The sequence below is a fragment of the Octopus bimaculoides genome, chromosome Z (assembly GCF_046866305.1).
Source record: "Octopus bimaculoides isolate indiv1 chromosome Z, ASM4686630v1, whole genome shotgun sequence".
Classification (NCBI taxonomy): Eukaryota; Metazoa; Mollusca; class Cephalopoda; order Octopoda; family Octopodidae; genus Octopus; species Octopus bimaculoides.
Window position 1 is genome coordinate 34,411,470 of NC_142944.1, and position 12,591 is coordinate 34,424,060.

Consider the following 12,591-nt stretch of genomic DNA (forward strand, 5'->3'; position numbering starts at 1 on the left):
AGGCCGATAGAATAAGTGCTAGGTTTCCAAAGAATAAGTCCTGGGGTCGATTTGCTCGACTAAAGGCGGTGCTCCAGCATGGCCGCAGTCAAATGACTGAAACAAGTAAAAGAGCATATATATATATGCGCGCGCGCACACACACACACACACACACACACACACACACACACACACACACACAACGTGTGTGCATGTATGCTGTATTAATTCTGAAATAAAATTTCTGAAGATAACAAGAAATATCTTATGTGTAAAATATTTAGAAAGCACTGAGTGAACCAGTCAAAAAGAAAATTTGTTCACAGTATTATTAATTATCTCATACATGAAGCTAGTTGCAATAATAAATATACATATTTGGTTATATATATTAGAATGGATACAGGCAGATATTAAGACATCAGGTCCAACACATGTGCATTTCTAACATCTGGATATTGGCAAAGTCAAAAATATATATCATTACTTTCATGAGGGGAGCTTAACATAGGCAGACTAATGGATGAACTAAAAATAGTTAAAAAATAAATACATAGTAAGTTACAAAATGAGCCAAAACATTTCATTCAAAGTCGGTATGGGTTATAAATGGCATTGCAAAAAAAACTAAGTATGTAGTTTAGGATCATTTTCTTTTTTCCTGCATATTTTTAAATAATTTTTTAATTGTCATATTTATTTACTTTTCCTTATCCTCTCATGAAGGCAAAGGCACATTTTTATTTTTTATTTTGGCAGTATCCTACTTCAGGAAAAAACACATGTCAGGCTTCATACTTCAATGTCTGCCTATATGCATCTTAATTTAAATTTGTTTAACAAAGTTACTATTTTGGTTCACTAATTAGACTTTGGTATTTGATATTTGATGTGTGTGTTTGTATTCATTTATTCTTTTACTTGTTTCAGTCATTTGACTGTAGCCATGTGGATCACTGCCTTTAGTCGAACAAATCGACTCCAGGACTTATTCTTTGTAAGCCTAGTACTTATTCTGTCAGTCTCTTTTGCTGAACTGCTAAGTTACGGGGACAAACACAGGCGCATCTTCTTTCAGTTTCTGTCTACCAAATCCACTCACAAGGCTTTGGTTGGCCCAAGGTTATAGTAGAAGACACTTGCCCAAGGTGTTATGCAGTGGGACTGAACCCGGAACCATGTGGTTGGAAAGCAAATTTCTTACCACACAGCCATGCCTGTACCTTAATATATATATTAATGTTTTGCTCATTTTAATATTCAGCAATTCTAATAACTTGGGCTTAGAACCCAATATGACATAACCTTCAGAAAAAAAGCATTAGTTAGGTACAGTGTAATAAGAGATTATATAAATGACAAAGGAACAAGAAATTATGTATCATCTTATAGCTTCAAGATTATGTGTATATTTGTGTGTGTGTGTACATATGCACACACACACACACATGCACACACACACTCACACACACACGCACACACACACATATACATAATATACACAAATACATACATATATGAGGTCTGATCAATGAGCTTCTGGACTGTTGCCATAGTAACGAAGCTAAAGCATTTAGAGTGAAGCCATTTGGCACAGATTGACCTTGAACTCTGCTGTGCATGAGCACTAAGTTTAAACATTCTAACTCACTTCTGCTGTTTACAACAGTGCTTAGAAGGAAGGTGTGTAGCGTGTGATCATTGCATTGACCATGTCTGAGAAAGTTGTCCTGGCGATACCTGCTCAGAGGCCTGCACAAAGTTGCAGAAAGTGGATGGAGAGGAGTGTATGTGCCGCATACAAGTATACGAGTGTTTCAGACGTTTCCAAGATGGCCAAAAAAATGTTGATATTGACGAACGTTCTGGGAAACCCACAGCCAACAGGACTGAGAAAAACATTGCAGATGTGTGTGCAGCTGTAAGGGGAAATCGTTGAAACACCATCTGTGAGTTATCAGAGGATGTGCAGATTAGTTACAGTTCAGTTCAGTTCAGTCCATTATCAGTGAAGATTTGGGTATGAGGCACATGTCTGCCAAGTTTGTGCCAAAACTGCTTCCAGCTGACCAAAAAGACACTTGGGTTTCAGTTGTACAAGATCCCCTTGATTGTGTTGAGAAAGATGAAAACTTTTTGAAAACTTTGCATAGGCCTCTGAGCAGGTATCGCCAAGCTTTTGGCAAAATTTGATGCAGATTCTCTGCTTAACTTTCTCTGTTATTGTCAATGCGATGATGATACACTACACATCTTTCTTCCAAACACTGTTGTAAACAGCGGAAGTGAGCTAGAATGTTAAAACTTAGTGTGCATGCACAGCAGAGTTCAAGGTCAATCTGTGCCAAGCGGCTTCACTGTGTGCTTTAGATTCATTACCATGGCAACAGTCCAGATATTCATCCGACCACATACACACTTTGTCACACATCAGTAAAGCAAAATAGAATATAACAGTGTATGTGTAATTTGAATAGTTATTATGACCCTACTAACTTGTTGCAATTGTTTTTAGCTTGAACTAATGATCTCAAGATCAAATCACTTGCTGAAGAAATACAACTCAGAAATTGATTATAATAGTTTAGTAATTAACTTGGAAAGTTGTAGAGTGCAAAGAAAATATATAAATAAATAGAAAATTTATTTTATTTTCTAGCATGTATTGCTTTGCTGATAAATATAGGTATTAAGAGACTTGTTATAGTATTCCATAGAGTCTTTCTTACACAGCATGTAGTCCTTTTGAGAGAAACAATCCTGGCATTTAGTTGTCAGAAAAAAAAATATCTACCCAGATTGCTGTTGAATGTTGCAGTTGGCTTTTATTATTTTTTTTTTATTTATTTTTTTTTTTAGTTTGCATTTCTCAGCAGGATCCTGTCACCAGACTTTGCATATGCTTTTTTTTTGTGCTGTTTATCTTCTAGTGTTTAGCAGCAGAAATATCTAATGTGTTTTTGAAATTAATTTTCAGTTTTTGTAAATGTGAAAAGAATGACAATAGTAATGGTAAAATAATAACCAAGTGTAAAAATCCAGCAGACCTCTAAGAGGTTGTCTCTCAAATTGTTAGATAATCGCAGCTAATGTAGTATCTGGATAAAAAGTAAGACGGACACAATTGAAAGATCCAGTTCATAAGTTCACAAGACAAAGTAGGTGGGGATCTGAGACTAGATAATGACAATAATAGTGATGCTACATGATCCAGTGAATTTGGGGTTGAAGTGAAATTATGCCTCACAGTGAACTGCACTTGATGTTCCAGAAGCAAAGCACTGTTGTGCAGACAGGTGCGCCTGTGTCACAGTGAAAAATTTCTTTGAAACTTTTGGAAAGGCAATAATGATAATGTTCAATAACAAATATGTTTCAAAGAAAAATACATAGTTTATATGTAGCAATTCTACCACCTAAAGTTATTGTAGAAGACATTTGTCCAAGGTACTATGAAGTAAGATTGAACTGTGTGTGTGTGTGTGTGTGTGTATGTATGTATATATATATATATATATATATATATATATATATATATATATATATATATAGTACCGCTGGACTGGCTCCTGTGCAGGTGGCACATAAAATATACCATTTCGAGCGTGGCCGTTGCCAGTACCTCCTGACTGGCCTTCGTGCCAGTGGCACATAAAAGCACTCACTACACTCTCAGAGTGGTTGGCGTTAGAAAGGGCATCCAGCTGTAGAAACTCTGCCAAATCAGATTGGAGCCTGGTGTAGCCATCTGGCTCACCAGTCCTCAGTCAAATTGTCCAACCCATGCTAGCATGGAAAGTGGACATTAAACGATGATGATGATGATGATATATATATATATATATATATATATATATATATATATATATATATATATATATATATATGTGTGTGTGTGTGTATGTATATACACATACATACTTACATGTGTGATGATACATGTCTTAGTGGTTAGAGTGTGGCACTCATGATCATAAAATTATGGTTTTGGTTCCTGGATCAGACAGTGTATTGTGTTCTTGATCAAAACACTTCATTTCAAGTTGCTCTGTGTTCACTTTGACATCTGGTGTGTGACACGCTAAACATCTGTACAGGTGATGTTGATTTGGTGGAGGGAGGGAGCTAAACATTTGATCACTATAAACAAATCATCTATGCGGATTGTTGCAAGATGTTGCAGAACCCTCATCTGTCATCCATGACAGGAGAGTCCATCATACATGTATGTGCAGGTGTAGAGTTTATGACGCTAGACCATAGTGGTTATTTTGCTTCTCAACTATCCATGTCATTTCAGTCCATGATAGGTGTGTATACTGAGGCAGATGGGTTTCAATGAGACATTTATATTGTAGTCAGTTTATTAAATCAAGTTTGATTTGACTAAATAAACTGATTTCCTTACTATAAAATGGACCAAATATATGTTTTGGGGGCTACAGTATTATGGACTATGATTAGAATGTCATAGGAAAGAATTAGAAGATAGATTCTTTAAGCCAAGTCAACTGGCAGGAGACCTGGGGGTAAACCAAGAACATGTTGGTTGGATAATTTTCTTGGGCTCTATGAGTCACACTTAAGAATCCTGCTGGAAAGTGTAATGACGTCGCTTCAGGATAGGATCCTATGGAGGAGGTGCATGAGGACTCTACTCCCACAACCCTCCAAGGAATAATGGGCCAAGAAGATGGAGAGATAGAAGGAAAACTAGACACATCACAATATATTTCATTCTCTCATTCCCTTTCTCATAGCATTAAAACGTTGAATTCTATCATTCCATTGAATAATATTCAGTTACAAGTAACAATATGACAGAGCAAATGGATGCATTGGACCAATGGATCTTTAACTTTGGTAGTAGCACCTAGTTGTGGGTGTGAGCTCATACGGTAAAGGCTAAGGTTCCATAGGGGTGCACTGGATGTTTAGAAGGCTTCATAATTTTTTTTTTCTTATAAATGAAATATTTAAACCTAGTACAATATTTATACTCTAAGCATATTTTAAAGAATCTTAGATTAGAATATGAATTGGAAATTGTGTTTATCAGTGAACAGAAAATATGATTGATGATGTGAAGTCTTTAATAATAAATTAAATATATTTAACAAAGGGGGACACTACACAAATATCTAAAAGAGAGACATGTTGGATGAGATAAATACACTGCCAGTTTCAGTCTAATTAAAATCTGCCTCTTGTTTTTCTGTAAAACATAGAAAAAGGACATTTGTTAGATGCTCTTCTATGAAGTAGGGCCGCTGAGCTAAAAATATTGATGATTACTGTTTTACACTAAACATCTTTTTGATAGTTAAGTTATTCCCCTCATTTCCATGTTCAAAATCTTGCTGAAATTAACTCACCATGTCAGTCTTCTTGGGTCCTTACAGTAGATACCAGAAATATGCTGACGAAGGGGAAAGGATCAGTTCAGTTATCTGCACTTCTTTCCATATGGAAATTTACATCCCCATCATCAGCCTCATTTAATGTCCATTTTCCATGCTGGCATGGGTTGACAGGATCCAACAAGTTGCAGGGCTGTGTTCAGCTTCAGTATCAGCTTTGGCATGTTTTTTACAGCTGGATGCCCTTCCTTACACCAACCACCTTACAGTGTGTACTGGATGCATTTTTCATGCAACCAGCACTAGTGAGATAGCCAAATATGTTGCAAGACAGAAAAAAGAATGGAAAATGAAAAAAAAAATGCCTCTATGGATAAGTGATAGGGGAGTATTTGGGAGTAAGAGGTGACTTTATGATAGAGGGACAAGCAGTGGTCTCTTTCTGTAGAGGACATACACAGCTACCAAATCTTATATAAAGGTGAATAGTAGTAGTTGGGAAGAAGATAAAAATGGCAGTGATGGAGTGTCAGAGCAAACTCTCAAGGTACAAGAGGATAGGCATAAGAAAGCATATAGACTGTAGATTTGGGATGGAAAGAAGAGGGTGGGTAGTTTCATAAGAGTATGAGGGTAGTGTAACAGATGGTTAGAGGCTAGTATAGTTCTAAGTTGTATACTTGTATTAATTTCTGAATGTATTTGTCTGTTTATAGATAGACGAAGATCTTACAGCAAGAATTAATATGGCAGATTACCGTTTCTCATTCCATGAGAAGGGGAAGATTTACTCACCAGCATGGATGGCACCAGAAGGTAAAGCATATCTTTGACACTCATTTACTGTTGGGTGTTAGTTACTGCATAAAGGATCATACTTACTTTTTTTGTGGTTTAATTAAAGAAATAATGTGTTTCATGTTTGTATGCACGTATATGTTTATGTATGTGTATATATAAGTATACATATACATGCTTATAGCTGTGTATGTATATGTTTGTGTGTGCACCTAAATTTGTATAAATTTGTATGCATGTTTGTGTGTATATATATAAATATATATGCATTATGTATATATATATATGTCTATATATGTTTATGTTTGTGTGTGTATGTATATATATATACATACATACATACATACATACATACATACATACATGTATACACTTATGTACATACTAGTGGGACTCACAGAAATTCCATGGAACAAAAAAAAATTAAGAAAAGCTATTTAAGAAAGAAAGAATGGTTTGCATTTTTGCATATAAATCTTATTGTTGCCTGTGCAATAAATGATTGAAAAGTATACAATACTTAATACATGTATCATTTTCATTAATATTTAATTGCATTGAAATTGCAAGATCAATATAATTGCATATTTCTTATTATGCAATATTTTATCATAATTTACATTGTATGCAATTAATGTACACAAAATGATATAGAGAATATACACAATAGGCGCAGGAGTGACTGTGTGGTAAGTATCTTGCTTACCAACCACATGGTCCTGGGTTCAGGCTCACTGTGTGGCACCTTGGGCAAGTGTCTTCTACTATAGCTTCAGGCGGACCAAAGCCTTGTAAGTGGATATAGTAGATGGAAACTGGAAGAAGCCCGTCGTATATGTATATATATATATATATATATATGTATATGTATATGTATGTATGTGTATATGTTTGTGTGTCTGTTTGTCCCACCCAACATCAGTTGACAACCGACATTGGTGTGTTTATGTCCCCCGTAACTTAACGGTTTGGTAAAAGAGACCGATACAAAGAATAAGTCCTGGGGTTGATTTGCTCGACTAAAGGCGGTGCTCCAGCATGGCTGCAGTCTGAAACAAGTAAAAAAACAAACTGAAACAAGTAAAAGAGTAAAAAAAAGAGTAAGAGTAATGTTTGTTTTTACATGGTTAGTTTCAGTTCCATTGCAAATTAAAAAAATAACATCCATGGCTATTTTGCTAAGCTATTTCACTTTCAGTCACAATAATATATGATTTTAAAATTTCTCTCTGTTTAGCACTTTATATGTTTCTCTCTACCTCTCTTTTTCTTTCTTCCCACTTGAACAAACTTTTTAACCTTGTTAATTCCACTCTTCATGTTGTTAACATTTCTCTCTTTCTCTTCATTTCCACTGCCTTTCGGCATAATCTACATCTGTTTAAATTAGCATTAAAGTGGGGGGGGGGGGGCTTGGACAAGACTGACCATTCAATAGTATAGCTCATATTCCTCTTTTTCAAATCATGCATGTATACATACATGTATATGTTTATATATTTGCATGTATATGTTCACATGTGTGTGTGTGTGTGAATCAGTGTTGATTTACTTATGTTCCCATAACTTTGCAGTTTGACAAAAGAGATCAATATAATAAGTACAAGACTTAAAAATAAGCACTGGATTCAATTTGTTCAACAAAACCCTTCAAGATGGTGTCCAAGCATGGCTGCAGTCCAATAATTGAAACATTAGAAAAGAAAATAAGATACAGCAATCCATTGCTGGATGTGACTCTCTTTATACCTCAAAGCTTTTGGTTACATCAGTGAGTCATTAATGCCACCATGTTAACTTGACACTGACTAGGCACTCTGGTCAGCTTAATACTCAACTTTTACCAGCTGAGTGGACAAGGTTAGTGGGAAGTAGAGTGCCATGTCCAATGCTTCTTGCATTGTAACCTTGTAACAAGGCACTTTACATTCTAATTAACCAAATTAATGTTTTCGTTTGTTTTAAAATTATTCTTAAAAAATTTTTTGTTGACCAGCTTTTTTTTTTGTTTTTGTAGCTTGGGAAGATTGTTATGCTAATGATAAACACATGAACTGGTTATATTTCACTCCTTATTATTCATTATCAGTTAACTATTTAACCAATTAACTAAGCAATGTTTAATTATTTGATTAATCAATCAATCAGTTATGTTTGTCAAAGTCTTTTCATCATTATGTACAACCTCTTCAATACATCCCTCTCTACTCTGGGTCATTTTTTTTTTTCTTTTTTAACTATTATAAGAATTCTATTCCAATATCCCTTTATTATATCTAATTGCTGCATTATACTGTATATTCATGTGTATCATGTATTTTACCATGGTTTCATTTTAATTATTAATGAAGCTCTGCAGAAAAAACCTGAAGAGATGAATGTAAAGGCTGCAGACATGTGGAGTTATGCTATTCTATTGTGGGAAATGGAGACAAGAGAAGTGCCATTTGCAGACCTTTCGCCAATGGAAATTGGAATGAAGGTATTTTATTTTTTTTCCACTTATGTTGCCATACATATTTATTTAAATTATTTACTCTTCTCATTCACAATGGTTTTATATTCCCATGGAAAAAAATTTCTCTTTTTCCTTTTACATGCTTTATTTAAGGAATGATTACAAAATAAATTATGAAAGGCCTTGAAGAGAAATTAACTGAAATGTGCCACAAATTTGAGGAATTCTGTTTTCAGTGATTCAACAGTGCTAATAATTTTATTATAATTATTATTATTTATCATTTTATTATTATTATTATTATTGGTAAGGTAGTGAACTGGCAGAATTGTTAACATGCCAGGCAAAATGCTTAGTGGCATTTCATCTGTCTTTACATTCTGAGTTCAAATTCTGGCGATGTCAACTTTGCCTTTCATCCTTTCAGGGTCAATGAAATAAGTACCAGTTACACACTGGGGTCGATATAATCATCTAGTCCCACTCCCCAAAGTTTCAGGCCTTGTGCCTTTAGTAGAAAGGATTATTATTATTATTATTATTATTATTATTGGCAGAATTGTTTGAAAAAGTGGAGAGGAGAGAGAAGATATTTTACAGTGAACTATTTCAACCTTTTCAATTATAATTAATTGTAAATCTGCTTCACCTTAATGTTTCTCTTGCTTGTTTTCTTAGATTACTCTGGAAGATTTAAGAATCAAAATTCCACCAGGAATATCTTCACACATGAGTACACTCTTGAAGATCTGCATGAACGAAGAACCAGGCCGCCGCCCTAAGTTTGACATGATTATTCCTATCTTGGAAAAGATGCGACATTCTAGTTAGACAACAAACACTTTGTCATATATTTTAGAAAATTATTATTCTGATAGGGAAACATTAATTTTTCTGAAATTATTATTGTTGTTGTTATTATTATTATTATTATTATTATTATTATTATTATTATTATTATTATTATTATAATTAATTAAATATTGTCATACATGAATTGAGAACTATATATATATATATATATATATATATATATATAACTAAAAAGAATTATCTATATACTTTATGTTTTATCTACACCCTTATATATTATATTACTGCTTTTGAGAAAATATTTACAACCAGAAAGAGATTTTATAGAGATATGTTGATATTGATGTATATAAACTGATACTAAACAAATGTTGCTAATTACAACACAGTTGCTAATTACAGCACAACAGGACTAAATTTTACTAATTCTATAATTGTGATTGATTGCAATCCATATATTAATTAATTATTCTGGTTTTTTAATTATTATTTTAAAGTCTTATAGATCTTATATTTAAACTAAAAAAAAATTTTAATATTATAAAAAAATTGTTAAATACAATTATTAAAAATGTCATCAAATTATAAAAGAATTACTGACATATTTAAACTTAAATTTTTAAAATGATTAGTTTTACCTTTAGAAATGTAAGTGCTGCTTCTTTTAATTCAGTTGGAAAGGTTTGTTTTTTAAATTCACACACATTCATTTTATTTGATGGCTTCAATCTGGTGTAAAAACTCAACTTCAATTACATGAAGAAATCCAAATACATCTTGTTTTCTTTCATTTGTACACTCAGACACACATGCACACTTACATTTTACACATGCTTCCCGAAAATTACTTATTTTAATCTGGAACCTTCCTTCCACAATGTTCCAAATTGGTAATTCATTCTTAATCTGAAACACTCTGGAAAATGATTCAAATCGATATGAATACAACATAAATAAAAGTGGTAATAAAAATTTTCTTCCCCTCTTAACATTACCTCTTTATTTTTTTAGTTAATTAATTAATATCTCACCTTTCTTAAAGAAAAAAATTCTATCTAAAAAAGTATTTTAAATTTAACTAAAAGAAAACTAAAAGCCTTTTTCCTCTGCATTTCATAAATCTTTCCTTTGAATCATTTATTTTTCATTAATTTTAAATTTTAAGCATGTTATTTAAAGCAATTTAAATTTCAAAGAAAGTGAAAAAACTTTAAAAAGAGAAAAAGCATTTATTTAATTAATAGCCATGTTATTTTTCATGTTTTTTAGATTTTTTTTATTTATTTGCTATTGTTTCATTAATTTTAATAAAGATATTTTTATCAAATGCTAGCTTTTAAAACTATTTTTTATTCTAATTATTTCCTTAATAGTAGTTTTTAATTGTTATGAAACTTAAACCAGTTTTTCTTTTTTTGTTTTTTAACCCTATTTAACCATTTTCGATATCCAATTAAGACCACCCTTGGTCTTGTAATATAAACCTACCTGAAACCGCCCATATTATAGTCTCCATTTTGAAATCAAAATCTCGTTATTGAAATATATCAGTCGGTAAATGTTCATAATATAAGAAGCATTTACAAAATTTTATTTCAATATTTAAATAAATTAGTTAAATATTTTACTAAACAGTTCCTTAATGCTTTATTATTATTTAATTTTATTTCTTAAAATGTCTCAAAACACATAGCACTGTATTTTTATTAGAAATGCTGTAATAGAAGAATTAAAGGTTATTTGCTCTGATTAATTATTTTCTGCTGCTGTAACACTCGTACAGAGCTTAACCAATTCCTATTGTAGATTTGAAATTAAACATTTGACAAGATTTCCTATCAATATTTTGTGCCTTATTGCTACCAAAATATACTTTGGCTAGTACATGTCTTGGATTTAGACTTCATGACAATGCTTTTCATTTAGTTGGTAGGTAAAAAAAAATTTTAAAAAACAAAAAAACATAACAATGGTGCCAAGTTACATTTGGAATATAATTTTACAATTCATTCTAAGACTGAGATGTGGAACCTTAAAAATAAGTCATGATCTCTTTTTATACTCTTTTTTTTTTTTTTGGCTTAATAAGTGATCTGTCAAAGTGATCAATTTAGTCAGAATGTGATGACAACATCGACAGCAACAAAATGATCAAGTTGATAAAGTTTAGAAAAGTAAAAGAAAATATCTGCGTTCCAACTGAAACATTTTGTGCAGTAACTTCAGGATACAATCTTTGTAAATGTTCTCACTTGAAGAACATTGGTCTTCCTTTATTATTCGTTTCCTAGGTACTAAGAATGGATTGTAATAAACTTGCTTAATTCTGTGCAGGATCCAGGGTCCATGATTGACATTGTTAACCTATAGCAGTGTTAGTAATATAGATTTCAATATTTATTTTAAGAATACAGATGATTATGATGCTGCTGCTGATGATAACAAAAATAGGGGGGGGGGGGGGGTTTGGGGGGGGGTCAGTTGTTTTTTATCAAAATACCATTCACTAAAATCTTGTGATAATGAGTTAGTAAAGGAACCTCACTTGATCTAGAAATAGTGTAGTCTGCATCGAATCACACCTGACTAATGTCTTTAATATTGATCTGCTCAATCAGGCTGCTAAACAACTAAACACCTTGTAAAACATCTAAATTTGGAAAGAAAAGAAAATATTCTGTGAAAGCTCTGTTGTATCTTAAATGTTAAACTCTATGCTGTGCTATTTGCTTAGGAGTTTTCCCCTTTTTTTTTATAGATTAAACTGTTTTACATCACTTACATTCAATCACTAGTGCTCATGGGAAAGGGATGAATGTCACAACACCTACTTATCCCATTCCATTTACCTTTCTCTAAAACACATTAGCCTTCATTGTCTATTATAAATAAAAATGATATTTCTCATTCCTGAATTTAATTTAACAAAAGAGGTCTTTAAAAGAAAAAAAAACATCAAAATTAAATATAAAAAAGAATTCTCAGGTATCCAGGTCTTATTTTTTTGCTGATTAAAAAAACAAAACTAAATGTAACTTATTGCTGACTGTGTACTAAATAAACATTTTGTATTTAATCTGCTGTTGTATGTTGTATTCTTACATTTACAATAAATATGGTTTCTCTCTCTCTCTCTCTCTCTCTCTCTCTCTCTCTCAAATTGAAATGACACTGCTATTT

General features: G+C 32.5%; 1 protein-coding gene across 2 annotated transcripts in view; it reads left to right on the forward strand.

The window, feature by feature from the left end:
- The window catches only part of LOC106868884 (scaffold protein ILK), an 86,202-nt gene extending 73,715 nt beyond the window's left edge, over nt 1–12,487 (forward strand). For both annotated transcript variants that reach the window (XM_014914335.3, XM_014914336.3), the window contains 3 exons: nt 6,059–6,158; nt 8,492–8,622; nt 9,277–12,487. In XM_014914335.3, the coding sequence (XP_014769821.1) occupies nt 6,059–6,158; nt 8,492–8,622; nt 9,277–9,429 (384 nt within the window). In that variant the 3' untranslated portion in view covers nt 9,430–12,487. The remainder of the gene's footprint in view (nt 1–6,058; nt 6,159–8,491; nt 8,623–9,276) is intronic.
- Nucleotides 12,488–12,591: the final 104 nt, after the last annotated feature.